Source organism: Oncorhynchus masou, chromosome 24 (genome assembly GCF_036934945.1).
Source record: "Oncorhynchus masou masou isolate Uvic2021 chromosome 24, UVic_Omas_1.1, whole genome shotgun sequence".
NCBI lineage: Eukaryota > Metazoa > Chordata > Actinopteri > Salmoniformes > Salmonidae > Oncorhynchus > Oncorhynchus masou.
Genome location: NC_088235.1, coordinates 31,048,995 through 31,064,142, shown reverse-complemented (window position 1 = coordinate 31,064,142; position 15,148 = coordinate 31,048,995). Strand labels below are relative to the sequence as shown.

The window sequence follows — 15,148 nt, the reverse complement described above, 5'->3', positions numbered from 1 at the left end:
TTGGAAACATAATCGGTAAATAATGTGGGTGAATGTAAAGAATGTAAAGGTTTAGAAGTGTATGGGTGGATAGAAGGATAGCACATGGTTGGGTGTCCAGTTATAAAGGTGTTTGGGTGGATAGATGGATAGCACATGGTTGGGTGTCCAGTTATAAAGGTGTTTGGGTGGATAGATGGATAGCACATGGTTGGGTGTCCAGTTATAAAGGTGTTTGGGTGGATAGATGGATAGCACATGGTTGGGTGTCCAGTTATAAAGGTGTTTGGGTGGATAGAAGGATAGCACATGGTTGGGTGTCCACATATAAAGGTGTTTGGGTGGATAGAAGGATAGCACATGGTTGGGTGCCCACATCTAAAGGTGTTTGGGTGGATAGATGGATAGCACATGGTTGGGTGTCCACATCTAAAGGTGTTTGGGTGGATAGATGGATAGCACACAGTTGGGTGCCCACATCTAAAGGTGTTTGGGTGGATAGAATGATAGCACACAGTTGGCTAACCACATATAAAGGTGTGTGGGTGGAAAGAAGGATAGCACACAGTTGGGTGCCCACATCTAAAGGCGTTTGGGTGTTTAGATGGATAGCACACAGTCGGGTGCCCACATCTAAAGGTGTTTGGGTGGATAGATAGATAGATCACAGTCGGGTGCCCACAATGAAAGGTGTTTGGGTGGATAGAAGGATAGCAAACAGTTGGGTGCCCACATCTAAATGTGCTTGGGTGGATAGAAGGATAGCACAGAGTTGGGCGCCCACATCTAAAGGTGTGTGGGTGGATAGATGGATAGCACACAGCTGGGTGCCCACATCTAAAGGTGTTTGGGTGGATAGAAGGATAGCACACAGTTGGGTGTCCAGTTATAAAGGTGTTAGGGTGGATAGATGGATAGCACATGGTTGGGTGTCCACATCGAAAGGTGTTAGGGTGGATAGATGGATAGCACATGGTTGGGTGTTCACATCTAAAGGTGTTTGGGTGGATAGATGGAGAGCACACGGTCGGGTGTCCACATCTAAAGGTGTTTGGGTGGATAGATGGATAGCGCACAGTTGGGTGCCCACAATGAAAGGTGTTTGGGTGGATAGAAGGATAGCAAACAGTTGGGTGCCCACATCTAAAGGTGTTAGGGTGGATAGATGGATAGCACATGGTTGGGTGTCCACATCGAAAGGTGTTTGGGTGGATAGATGGATAGCGCACAGTCGGGTGCCCACAATGAAAGGTGTTTGGGTGGATAGAAGGATAGCAAACAGTTGGGTGCCCACATCTAAATGTGTTTGGGTGGATAGAAGGATAGCACAGAGTTGGGCGCCCACATCTAAAGGTGTGTGGGTGCATAGATGGATAGCACACAGCTGGGTGCCCACATCTAAAGGTGTTTGGGTGGATAGATGGATAGCACACAGCTGGGTGCCCACGTCTAAAGGTGTTAGTGTGGATAGATGGATAGCACATGGTTGGGTGTCCACATCGAAAGGTGTTAGGGTGGATAGATGGATAGCACATGGTTGGGTGCCCACATCTAAAGGTGTTTGGGTGGATAGATGGATAGCACACAGCTGGGTGCACACATCTAAAGGTGTTTGGGTGGATAGATGGATAGCGCACAGTCGGGTGCCCACAATGAAAGGTGTTTGGGTGGATAGAAGGATAGCAAACAATTGGGTGCCCACATCTAAAGGTGTGTGGGTGGATAGATGGATAGCACACAGCTGGGTGCCCACATCTAAAGGTGTTTGGGTGGATAGATTGATAGCACACAGCTGGGTGCCCACGTCTAAAGGTGTTAGTGTGGATAGATGGATAGCACATGGTTGGGTGTCCACATCGAAAGGTGTTTGGGTGGATAGATGGATAGCACATGGTTGGGTGTCCATATCGAAAGGTGTTTGTGTGGATAGATGGATAGCACATGGTTGGGTGTCCACATCTAAAGGCGTTTGGGTGGATAGATGGATAGCACATGGTTGGGTGTCCACATCTAAAGGTGTTTGGGTGGATAGAAGGATAGCACATGGTTGGGTGTCCACATCTAAAGGTGTTTGGGTGGATAGAAGGATAGCACATGGTTGGGTGTCCACATATAAAGGTGTTTGGGTGGATAGATGGATAGCACATGGTTGGGGGCCCACATCTAAAGGTGTTTGGGTGGATAGATGGATAGCACATGGTTGGGTGCCCACATCTAAAGGTATTTGGGTGGATAGATGGATAGCACATGGTTGGGTGTCCACATCTAAAGGTGTTTGGGTGGATAGAAGGATAGCACACAGTTGGGTGTCCAGTTATAAAGGTGTTTGGGTGGATAGATGGATAGCACATGGTTGGGTGTCCATATCTAAAGGTGTTTGGGTGGATAGATGGATAGCACATGGTTGGGTGTCCACATCTAAAGGTGTGTGGGTGGATAGATGGATAGCACACAGCTGGGTGCCCACATCTAAAGGTGTTTGGGTGGATAGATGAATAGCACACAGTTGGGTGCCCAAATCCGAAGGTGTTTGGGTGGATAGATGGATAGCACATGGTTGGGTGCCCACATCTAAAGGTGTTTGGGTGGATAGAAGGATAGCACACAGTTGGGTGTCCAGTTATAAAGGTGTTTGGGTGGATAGATGGATAGCACATGGTTGGATGCCCACATCTAAAGGTGTTTGGGTGGATAGATGGATAGCACACAGTTCATCCCACATCCAAAGGTGTTTGGTTAGATAAAAGGATAGCACACAGTTGGGTGCCCACATCTAAATGTGTTTGGGTGGATAGAAGGATAGCACAGAGTTGGGCGCCCACATCTAAAGGTGTGTGGGTGCATAGATGGATAGCACACAGCTGGGTGCCCACATCTAAAGGTGTTTGGGTGGATAGATGGATAGCACACAGCTGGGTGCCCACGTCTAAAGGTGTTAGTGTGGATAGAAGGATAGCACATGGTTGGGTGTCCACATCGAAAGGTGTTAGGGTGGATAGATGGATAGCACATGGTTGGGTGCCCACATCTAAAGGTGTTTGGGTGGATAGATGGATAGCACACAGCTGGGTGCACACATCTAAAGGTGTTTGGGTGGATAGATGGATAGCGCACAGTCGGGTGCCCACAATGAAAGGTGTTTGGGTGGATAGAAGGATAGCAAACAATTGGGTGCCCACATCTAAAGGTGTGTGGGTGGATAGATGGATAGCACACAGCTGGGTGCCCACATCTAAAGGTGTTTGGGTGGATAGATTGATAGCACACAGCTGGGTGCCCACGTCTAAAGGTGTTAGTGTGGATAGATGGATAGCACATGGTTGGGTGTCCACATCGAAAGGTGTTTGGGTGGATAGATGGATAGCACATGGTTGGGTGTCCACATCGAAAGGTGTTTGGGTGGATAGATGGATAGCACATGGTTGGGTGTCCACATCTAAAGGCGTTTGGGTGGATAGATGGATAGCACATGGTTGGGTGTCCACATCTAAAGGTGTTTGGGTGGATAGAAGGATAGCACATGGTTGGGTGTCCACATCTAAAGGTGTTTGGGTGGATAGAAGGATAGCACATGGTTGGGTGTCCACATATAAAGGTGTTTGGGTGGATAGATGGATAGCACATGGTTGGGGGCCCACATCTAAAGGTGTTTGGGTGGATAGATGGATAGCACATGGTTGGGTGCCCACATCTAAAGGTATTTGGGTGGATAGATGGATAGCACATGGTTGGGTGTCCACATCTAAATGTGTTTGGGTGGATAGAAGGATAGCACACAGTTGGGTGTCCAGTTATAAAGGTGTTTGGGTGGATAGATGGATAGCACATGGTTGGGTGTCCATATCTAAAGGTGTTTGGGTGGATAGATGGATAGCACATGGTTGGGTGTCCACATCTAAAGGTGTGTGGGTGGATAGATGGATAGCACACAGCTGGGTGCCCACATCTAAAGGTGTTTGGGTGGATAGATGGATAGCACACAGTTGGGTGCCCAAATCCGAAGGTGTTTGGGTGGATAGATGGATAGCACATGGTTGGGTGCCCACATCTAAAGGTGTTTGGGTGGATAGAAGGATAGCACACAGTTGGGTGTCCAGTTATAAAGGTGTTTGGGTGGATAGATGGATAGCACATGGTTGGATGCCCACATCTAAAGGTGTTTGGGTGGATAGATGGATAGCACACAGTTCATCCCACATCCAAAGGTGTTTGGTTAGATAAAAGGATAGCACACAGTTGGGTGCCCACATCTAAATGTGTTTGGGTGGATAGAAGGATAGCACATAGTTCATACCACATCTAAAGGTGTTTGGGTGGATAGATGGATAGCACACAGTTCATACCACATCTAAATGTGTTTGGGTGGATAAAAGGATAGCACACAGTTGGGTGCCCGCATCTAAAGGTGTTTGGGTGGATAGATGGATAGCACACAGCTGGGCGCCCACATCTAAAGGTGTGTGGGTGGATAGATGGATAGCACACAGCTGGGTGCCCACATCTAAAGGTGTTTGGGTGGATAGATGGATAGCACACAGCTGGGTGCCCACGTCTAAAGGTGTTAGTGTGGATAGATGGATAGCACATGGTTGGGTGTCCACATCGAAAGGTGTTTGGGTGGATAGATGGATAGCACACAGCTGGGTGCACACATCTAAAGGTGTTTGGGTGGATAGATGGATAGCGCACAGTCGGGTGCCCACAATGAAAGGTGTTTGGGTGGATAGATGGATAGCACACAGCTGGGTGCACACATCTAAATGTGTTTGGGTGGATAGAAAGATAGCACAGAGTTGGGCGCCCACATCTAAAGGTGTTTGGTTAGATAAAAGGATAGCACACAGTTGGGTGCCCACATCTAAATGTGTTTGGGTGGATAGAAGGATAGCACATAGTTCATACCACATCTAAAGGTGTTTGGGTGGATAGATGGATAGCACACAGTTCATCCCACATCTAAATGTGTTTGGGTGGATAAAAGGATAGCACACAGTTGGGTGCCCGCATCTAAAGGTGTTTGGGTGGATAAATGGATAGCACACAGTTGGGTGCCCACATCTAAAGGTGTTTGGGTGGATAGATGGATAGCACATGGTTAGGTGCCCACATCTAAAAGTGTTTGGGTGGATAGAAGGATAGCACACAGTTGGGTGTCCAGTTATAAAGGTGTTTGGGTGGATAGATGGATAGCACATGGTTGGGTGCCCACATCTAAAGGTGTTTGGGTGGATAGATGGATAGCACACAGCTGGGTGCACACATCTAAAGGTGTTTGGGTGGAGAGATGGATAGCGCACAGTCGGGTGCCCACAATGAAAGGTGTTTGGGTGGATAGAAGGATAGCAAACAGTTGGGTGCCCACATCTAAATGTGTTTGGGTGGATAGAAGGATAGCACACAGCTGGGTGCCCACATCTAAAGGTGTGTGGGTGCATAGATGGATAGCACACAGCTGGGTGCCCACATCTAAAGGTGTGTGGGTGGATAGATGGATAGCACACAGCTGGGTGCCCACATCTAAAGGTGTTAGTGTGGATAGATGGATGGCACATGGTTGGGTGTCCACATCGAAAGGTGTTTGGGTGGATAGATGGATAGCACATGGTTGGGTGTCCACATCTAAAGGCGTTTGGGTGGATAGATGGATAGCACATGGTTGGGGGCCCACATCTAAAGGTGTTTGGGTGGATAGATGGATAGCACATGGGTGGGTGTCCACATATAAAGGTGTTTGGGTGGATAGATGGATAGCACATGGTTGGGTGTCCAGTTATAAAGGTGTTTTGGTGGATAGAAGGATAGCACACAGTTGGGTGTCCAGTTATAAAGGTGTTTGGGTGGATAGATGGATAGCACATGGTTGGGTGCCCACATCTAAAGGTGTTTGGGTGGATAGATGGATAGCACACAGCTGGGTGCACACATCTAAAGGTGTTTGGGTGGAGAGATGGATAGCGCACAGTCGGGTGCCCACAATGAAAGGTGTTTGGGTGGATAGAAGGATAGCAAACAGTTGGGTGCCCACATCTAAATGTGTTTGGGTGGATAGAAGGATAGCACACAGCTGGGTGCCCACATCTAAAGGTGTGTGGGTGCATAGATGGATAGCACACAGCTGGGTGCCCACATCTAAAGGTGTGTGGGTGGATAGATGGATAGCACACAGCTGGGTGCCCACATCTAAAGGTGTTAGTGTGGATAGATGGATGGCACATGGTTGGGTGTCCACATCGAAAGGTGTTTGGGTGGATAGATGGATAGCACATGGTTGGGTGTCCACATCTAAAGGCGTTTGGGTGGATAGATGGATAGCACATGGTTGGGGGCCCACATCTAAAGGTGTTTGGGTGGATAGATGGATAGCACATGGGTGGGTGTCCACATATAAAGGTGTTTGGGTGGATAGATGGATAGCACATGGTTGGGTGTCCAGTTATAAAGGTGTTTTGGTGGATAGAAGGATAGCACACAGTTGGGTGTCCAGTTATAAAGGTGTTTGGGTGGATAGATGGATAGCACATGGTTGGGTGTCCACATCTAAAGGTGTGTGGGTGGATAGATGGATAGCACACAGCTGGGTGCCCACATCTAAAGGTGTTTGGGTGGATAGATGGATAGCACACAGTTGGGTGCCCAAATCCAAAGGTGTTTGGGTGGATAGATGGATAGCACATGGTTGGGTGCCCACATCTAAAGGTGTTTGGGTGGATAGAAGGATAGCACACAGTTGGGTGTCCAGTTATAAAGGTGTTTGGGTGGATAGATGGATAGCACACAGTTGGGTGCCCAAATCTAAAGGTGTTTGGGTGGATAAAAGGATAGCACACAGTTGCGTGCCCACATCTAAAGGTGTTTGGGTGGATAGAAGGATAGCACACAGTTGGGTGTCCAGTTATAAAGGTGTTTGGGTGGATAGATGGATAGCACATGGTTGGGTGTCCACATCTAAAGGTGTGTGGGTGGATAGATGGATAGCACACAGCTGGGTGCCCACATCTAAAGGTGTTTGGGTGGATAGATGGATAGCACACAGTTGGGTGCCCAAATCCAAAGGTGTTTGGGTGGATAGATGGATAGCACATGGTTGGGTGCCCACATCTAAAGGTGTTTGGGTGGATAGAAGGATAGCACACAGTTGGGTGTCCAGTTATAAAGGTGTTTGGGTGGATAGATGGATAGCACACAGTTGCATGCCCACATCTAAAGGTGTTTGGGTGGATAGAAGGATAGCACACAGTTCATCCCACATCCAAAGGTGTTTGGTTAGATAAAAGGATAGCACACAGTTGGGTGCTCACATCTAAATGTGTTTGGGTGGATAGAAGGATAGCACATAGTTCATCCCACATCTAAAGGTGTTTGGGTGGATAGAAGGATAGCACACGGTTCATCCCACATCTAAAGGTGTTTGGGTGGATAGAAGGATAGCACACGGTTCATCCCACATCTAAAGGTGTTTGGGTGGATAGAAGGATAGCACACAGTTCATCCCACATCTAAAGGTGTTTGGGTGGATAGAAGGATAGCACACAGTTCATCCCACATCTAAAGGTGTTTGGGTGGATAAAAGGATAGCACACAGTTGGGTGCCCACATCTAAAGGTGTTTGGGTGGATAGATGGATAGCACACAGTTGGGTGCCCAAATCTGAAGGTGTTTGGGTGGATAAAAGGATAGCACACAGTTGCGTGCCCACATCTAAAGGTGTTTGGGTGGATAGAAGGATAGCACACAGTTGGGTGCCCACATCTATAGGTGTTTCGGTGGATAGATGGATAGCACACAGTTGGGTGTCCACATCTAAAAGTGTTTGGGTGGCTAGATGGATAGCACACAGTTGGGTGCCCACATCTAAAGGTGTTTGGGTGGATTGATGGATAGCACACAGTTGGGTGCCCACATCAAAAGGTGTTTGGGTGGATAAAAGGATAGCACACAGTTGGGTGCCCAGTTATACAGGTGTTTGGGTGGATAGAAGGATAGCACACAGTTGGAGGCCCACATCTAAAGGTGTTTGGGTGGATAGATGGATAGCACACAGTTCATCCCACATCCAAAGGTGTTTGGGTGGATAAAAGGATAGCACACAGTTTGGTGCCCACATCCAAAGGTGTTTGGGTGGATAAAAGGATAGCACACAGTTTGGTGCCCACATCCAAAGGTGTTTGGGTGGATAAAAGGATAGCACACAGTTTGGTGCCCACATCCAAAGGTGTTTGGGTGGATAAAAGGATAGCACACAGTTGGGTGCCCACATCCAAAGGTGTTTGGGTGGATAAAAGGATAGCACACAGTTGGGTGCTCACATCTAAATGTGTTTGGGTGGATAGAAGGATAGCACATAGTTCATCCCACATCTAAAGGTGTTTGGGTGGATAGATGGATAGCACACAGTTCATCCCACATCCAAAGGTGTTTGGTTAGATAAAAGGATAGCACACAGTTGGGTGCTCACATCTAAATGTGTTTGGGTGGATAGAAGGATAGCACATAGTTCATCCCACATCTAAAGGTGTTTGGGTGGATAGATGGATAGCACACAGTTCATCCCACATCCAAAGGTGTTTGGTTAGATAAAAGGATAGCACACAGCTGGGTGTCCACATCTAAAGGTGTTTGGGTGGATAGAAGGATAGCACACAGTTCATCCCACATCTAAAGGTGTTTGGGTGGATAAAAGGATAGCACACAGTTAATCCCACATCTAAAGGTGTTTGGGTGGATAAAAGGATAGCACACAGTTGGGTGCCCACATCTAAAGGTGTTTGGGTGGATAGATGGATAGCACACAGTTGGGTGCCCAAATCTGAAGGTGTTTGGGTGGATAAAAGGATAGCACACAGTTGCGTGCCCACATCTAAAGGTGTTTGGGTGGATAGAAGGATAGCACACAGTTGGGTGCCCACATCTATAGGTGTTTCGGTGGATAGATGGATAGCACACAGTTGGGTGTCCACATCTAAAAGTGTTTGGGTGGCTAGATGGATAGCACATGGTTGGGTGCCCACATCGAAAGGTATTTGGGTGGATATATGGATAGCACACAGTTGGGTGTCCACATCTAAAAGTGTTTGCGTGGCGAGATGAATAGCACACAGTTGAGTGCCCACATCTACAGGTGTTTGGGTGGATAGATGGATAGCACACAGTTGGGTGCCCACATATAACGGTGTTTGGGTGGATAGAAGGATAGCACACAGTTGGGTGCCCACATATAAAGGTGTGTGGGTGGATAGAAGGATAGCACACAGTTGCATGCCCACATCTAAAGGTGTTTGGGTGGATAGATGGATAGCACACAGTTCATCCCACATCCAAAGGTGTTTGGTTAGATAAAAGGATAGCACACAGTTGGGTGCCCACATCTAAATGTGTTTGGGTGGATAGATGGATAGCACACAGTTGGGTGCCCACATCTAAAGGTGTGTGGGTGGATAGAAGGATAGCACACAGTTGCATGCCCACATCTAAAGGTGTTTGGGTGGATAGATGGATAGCACACAGTTCATCCCACATCCAAAGGTGTTTGGTTAGATAAAAGGATAGCACACAGTTGGGTGCCCACATCTAAATGTGTTTGGGTGGATAGATGGATAGCACACAGTTGGGTGCCCACATCTAAAGGTGTTTGGGTGGATAGATGGATAGCACACAGTTGGGTGCCCACATCTAAAGGTGTTTGGGTGGATAGATGGATAGCACACAGTTGGGTGCCCACATCTAAAGGTGTTTGGGTGGATAAAAGGATAGCACACAGTTGCGTGCCCACATCTAAAGGAGTTTGGTTGGATAGATGGATAGCACACAGTTGGGTGCCCACATCTAAAGGTGTTTGGGTGGATAGAAGGATATCACACAGTTGGAGGCCCACGTCTAAAAGTGTTTTTTTGGGGATAGAAGGATAGAACATAGTTGGGTGCCCACATCAAAAGGTGTTTGGGTGGATAAAAGGATAGCACACAGTTGGGTGCCCAGTTATAAAGGTTTTTGGGTGGATAGAAGGATAGCACACAGTTGGAGGCCCACATCTAAAGGTGTTTGGGTGGATAGATGGATAGCACACAGTTCATCCCACATCCAAAGGTGTTTGGGTGGATAAAAGGATAGCACACAGTTTGGTGCCCACATCCAAAGGTGTTTGGGTGGATAAAAGGATAGCACACAGTTTGGTGCCCACATCCAAAGGTGTTTGGGTGGATAAAAGGATAGCACACAGTTTGGTGCCCACATCCAAAGGTGTTTGGGTGGATAAAAGGATAGCACACAGTTTGGTGCCAACATCCAAAGGTGTTTGGGTGGATAAAAGGATAGCACACAGTTTGGTACCCACATCCAAAGGTGTTTGGGTGGATAAAAGGATAGCACACAGTTGGGTGCCCACATCTAAAGGTGTTTGGGTGGATAGATGGATAGCACATAGTTCATCCCACATCTAAAGGTGTTTGGGTGGATAGATGGATAGCACATGGTTGGGTGCCCACATCTAAAGGTGTTTGGGTGGATAGATGGATAGCACATGGTTGGGGGCCCACATCTAAAGGTGATTGGGTGGATAGATGGATAGCACATGGTTGGGGGCCCACAATGAAAGTGTTTGGGTGGATAGATGGATAGCACATGGTTGGGGGCCCACATCTAAAAGGGTTTGGGTGGATAGATGGATAGCACATTGTTGGGGGCCCACATCTAAAAGGGTTTGGGTGGATAGATGGATAGCACATGGTTGGGGGCCCACATCTAAAAGGGTTTGGGTGGATAGATGTATAGCATACAGTTCATCCCACATCTAAAGGTGTTTGAGTGGATAGATGGATAGCACACAGTTGGGGGCCCACATCTAAAGGTGTTTGGGTGGATAAAAGGATAGCACACAGTTTGGTGCCCACATCCAAAGGTGTTTGGGTGGATAAAAGGATAGCACACAGTTTGATGCCCACATCCAAAGGTGTTTGGGTGGATAAAAGGATACCACACAGTTTGGTACCCACATCCAAAGGTGTTTGGGTGGATAAAAGGATAGCACACAGTTGGGTGCCCACATCTAAAGGTGTTTGGGTGGATAGATGGATAGCACATAGTTCATCCCACATCTAAAGGTGTTTGGGTGGATAGATGGATAGCACATGGTTGGGTGCCCACATCTAAAGGTGTTTGGGTGGATAGATGGATAGCACATGGTTGGGGGCCCACATCTAAAGGTGATTGGGTGGATAGATGGATAGCACATGGTTGGGGGCCCGCAATGAAAGTGTTTGGGTGGATAGATGGATAGCACATGGTTGGGGGCCCACATCTAAAAGGGTTTGGGTCGATAGATGGATAGCACATTGTTGGGGGCCCACATCTAAAAGGGTTTGGGTGGATAGATGGATAGCACATGGTTGCACTGTGCTTAGTTGGCTGCGCATGTAGTGGATGGTGTTCACGAGATCTACAAGTCAACTACAGTAGAGGTGGTAGTAGCACTGGTTTGATTGGTTGCATGACAACAACAGACAGGCTATACAAGGTAAGTTCAGAGCTCTCAAGCTTATATAGGCCTAGACCGGTATTCAATGATAGACTTCATGAAGCAACTTACCAGAAGTTCACATATACCACATGCTGTAAACTTTCTCTTCCCTATCAAATATAGACAGCAAGCACTTTTCTATCTGTAGAGGCAGCATCTGTTCATACCAGATAAACTTCAGTGCCTTCGGAAAGTATTCAGACCCATTTCCTTTCCCCACATTTTGTTACGTTATAGCCTTATTCTAAAATGGATTAAATATGATTTTTTTTCTCAGTAATCTACACACAATACCGCATAATAACAAAGCGAAAACAGGTTTTAACCTTATTTACATAAGTATTCACACTTTGCTACAAGACTCGAAATTGAGCTCAGGTGCATCCAGTTTCCATTTATCATCCTTGAGATGTTTCTACAACTTGACTGGAGTCCAACTGTGGTAAATTCAATTGATTTGACATGATTTGGAAAAGCACATGCCTGTCTATATAAGGTCCTTCAGTTGACAGTGCATGTCAGAGCAAAAATCAAGCCATGAGGTTAAAGGAATTGTCTGTAGAGCTCCGAGACAGGATTGTGTCGAGGCACAGATCTGGGGAAGGGTACCAAAAAATATCTGCAGCATTGGAGGTCCCCAAGAACACAGCGGCCTCCATCGTTCTTAAATGGAAGAAGTTTGGAACCATCAACTCTTCCTAAAGCTGGCCGCCCGGCAAAACTGAGCAATCGTGGGAGAAGAGCCTTGGTCAGGGAGGTGACCAAGATCCCGATGGTCACTCTGACAGAGCTCCAGAGTTCCTCTATGGAGATGGGAGAACCTTCCAGAAGGAAAATAATCTCTGCAGCACTGCACCAATCAGGCCTTTATGGTAGAATGGCCAGATGGAAGCCACTCCTCAGTAAAAGGCACATGACAGCCCGCTTGGAGTTTAGGCCAAAAGGCACCTAAAGACTCTCAGACCATGACAAACAAGATTCTCTGGTCTGATGAAACCAAGATTGAACTCTTTGGCATGAATGCCAAGCATCAAGTCCTGGTTAAACCTGGCACGGTGGTGGCAAAGTCATGCTGTGGGGATGTTTTTCAGCGGCAGCGACTGGGAGATTAGTCAGAATCCAGGGAAACAGAGTAAAGTACAGTGAGATCCTTGATGAAAACCTGCTCCAGAGTGCTCAGGACCTCAGACTGGGGCAAAGTTTCACCTTCCAACAGGACAACAGCCAAGACAACGCAGGAGTGGTTTCGGGACAAGTCTCTGAATGTCCTTGAGTGGCCCAGCCAGAGCCCGGACTTGAACTCGATCGAACATCTCTGGAGAGACCTGAAAATAGCTGTGCAGTGATGCTCCCCATCTAACCTGACAGAATTTGAGAGGATCTGCAGAGAAGAATGGGAGAAACTCCTCAAATACAGGTGTGCCAAGCTTGTAGCGACATACCAAAGAAGACTCGAGGCTGTAATCGCTGCCAAAGGTGCTTCAACAAAGTACTGAGTAAACAGTCTGAATACTCACAGTATGTAAATGTGATATTTCAGTTGTTGTTGTTTTATAAATTTGCAGATATTTCTAAAAACCTGTTTTTACTTTGTCATTATTGGGTATTGTATGTATATTGATGAGGGAAAAAACAATTTAATACATTTTAGAATAAGGCTGTAACATAACAAAATGTGAATACTTTCCAAATGCACTGTATTTGACAGACTCTCGTGTTTACGCCTTTCAAACAATACATCAGCAATTTAGGATTTACACAAACCCATTTTGAATTCTGTCAAATCAAATCTTATCAAAATATATTTGTCACATGCGCTGAATACAACAGGTGTAGACTTTACCGTGAAATGCTTACTTACAAGCCCTTAACAAATAATGCAATTTTAAGAAAATAGTGTTAAAAAAATATTTACTAAATAAACTAAAGTTAAAAATATTTAGTTTTTTTGAAGGAACACAATAAAAAAACGAGAATGACGCTATATCCATGGGGTACCGGTACCAAGTCAATGTGCAGGGGTACAGGTATGTGGCGGGGGTCCATATTTATTTAAAGGATTCGCACTACACGGAGGCAAAATGTCAATAGTTGGATCTTGGTAGCTACTTTATCTCTAAATTCCAGCCATGGTGTCAAGTAGATTGCAAAGCAATGCAAAGCTTTCTGCACTTCCTGGCAGTGTGTGTTTGTGTGCTACTGCGTGTACTAGTGATGTTTTGGCCACAACACAGCTCCGCCAAAGATACTGATACTAACCAAAGATGTATCAATGGCGTTGTATCCAATGGGATCAAATTAAGCGTAGTGGGCAGAGTCAAGCACAATCTAGTGAGATGCTATTGGCATGTTTTACTATGTATTTGCATTAGCGAACGCTTACGACGTGAAGTGTGCGTGTGTGCAATAACTCAATTCGCCCTTGCACTCCTTTATAAACATCACAATTTTGAAAAAATGTGTATAAAGGTCCAAGTATACAAAACTTAGCGCACTCTGTTCATAATAGATTTTTGTTTTGGGAAGGAAAAACTGTATTGTGCTTGAATGTTTCATCGATAAGAAAATGAACAATGCACTCTTAGAAAAAGGGTTTCAAAATGGTTCTTTGTCTGTCCCCATAGGATAATAATTTTCGGTTTCAGGTAAAACCCATTTTGGTTCCAGATAGAACCATTTTGGTTTCCACGTAGAATCCTCTATGAAACCAAAAGGGTTCTACCTGGAACCAAAAACTGTTCTCCTATGGGGACAGCCGAAGGGCCCTTTTAGGTTCTAGATAGCACCTTTTTTTCTAAGAGTGTACCTGGTATTTTTACCACTGATTTTGTCACTGCTGGAATTGTGTCACCAATGAACGAACATTCCATTTTGTGACAGACACAATCTCCCACCCCTTACCTACCCGCACCTTGAATGTATCAAATAAATGTGTTAGGCTTTTCACAGGTTTACTTGTGAAGCGTTATCCCTGATCTCTCTCTCTCTCTCTCTCTGAAACGCTCTCTCTCTGAAACTCTCTGAAACTGTTTGAAGAGCAATCACTCTTTAATTATGCTAACATTTCAGAATTCTAACCTTAGTCAGAGTACTGAAAATGCATATATAAATGTAAACGCGCTGACATAGGTCAAAGGGCTAAAAGTGGTATTTTCCAACCATAGTGTGAGTGTTTCCTTGACGTTTTACTGCTGTTTCATATCTCCAACACGTGCACATATAACCTACACTCAATGTGTAATTGCATCTCACAAGGTGAAAAGAACAGAAGTCTGAAACCGTCATGGGCACTAACCTCCTGCCTTCTGTCCATCCTCAGTGTCCTCTTCTGCAGTCACATCGTTATCTAGTGAAGAATACACGAGAGAGAAAATCACACCCTGCAATTTCACAAACCACTATCTACTGATACTGCAGTGTAGTAGTGTCATACTGGGTTAGGCCTATCACTGGGTAGTTACAGTCTTGATGACCAAGGACTGCAGCATTTACACACCCAAAAAACAATGGTTCTACATAATACCCGAGAGGGGTTATTTGGTTGGTAACTATAGCAGAACTCGTTTTGGTGCTAAATAAAAAACATTTTATGTAAAGAACCATGGTCATAAAGTTATAAATGGAACCTGTATGGTGCTATAAATAACCCTTTCCTAA

General features: G+C 45.9%; 1 protein-coding gene across 3 annotated transcripts in view; it reads right to left on the bottom strand.

The window, feature by feature from the left end:
* macrod2 (mono-ADP ribosylhydrolase 2) overlaps nucleotides 1–15,148 on the bottom strand; it is a 1,245,161-nt gene that overhangs the window by 80,296 nt on the left and 1,149,717 nt on the right. For 2 of the 3 annotated variants that reach the window (XM_064933636.1, XM_064933635.1), the window contains exon 10: nucleotides 14,787–14,837. The exons of the other annotated variant lie outside the window; for it this stretch is intronic. In XM_064933636.1, the coding sequence (XP_064789708.1) occupies nucleotides 14,787–14,837 (51 nt within the window). The remainder of the gene's footprint in view (nucleotides 1–14,786; nucleotides 14,838–15,148) is intronic. 3 annotated transcript variants of the gene reach the window in all.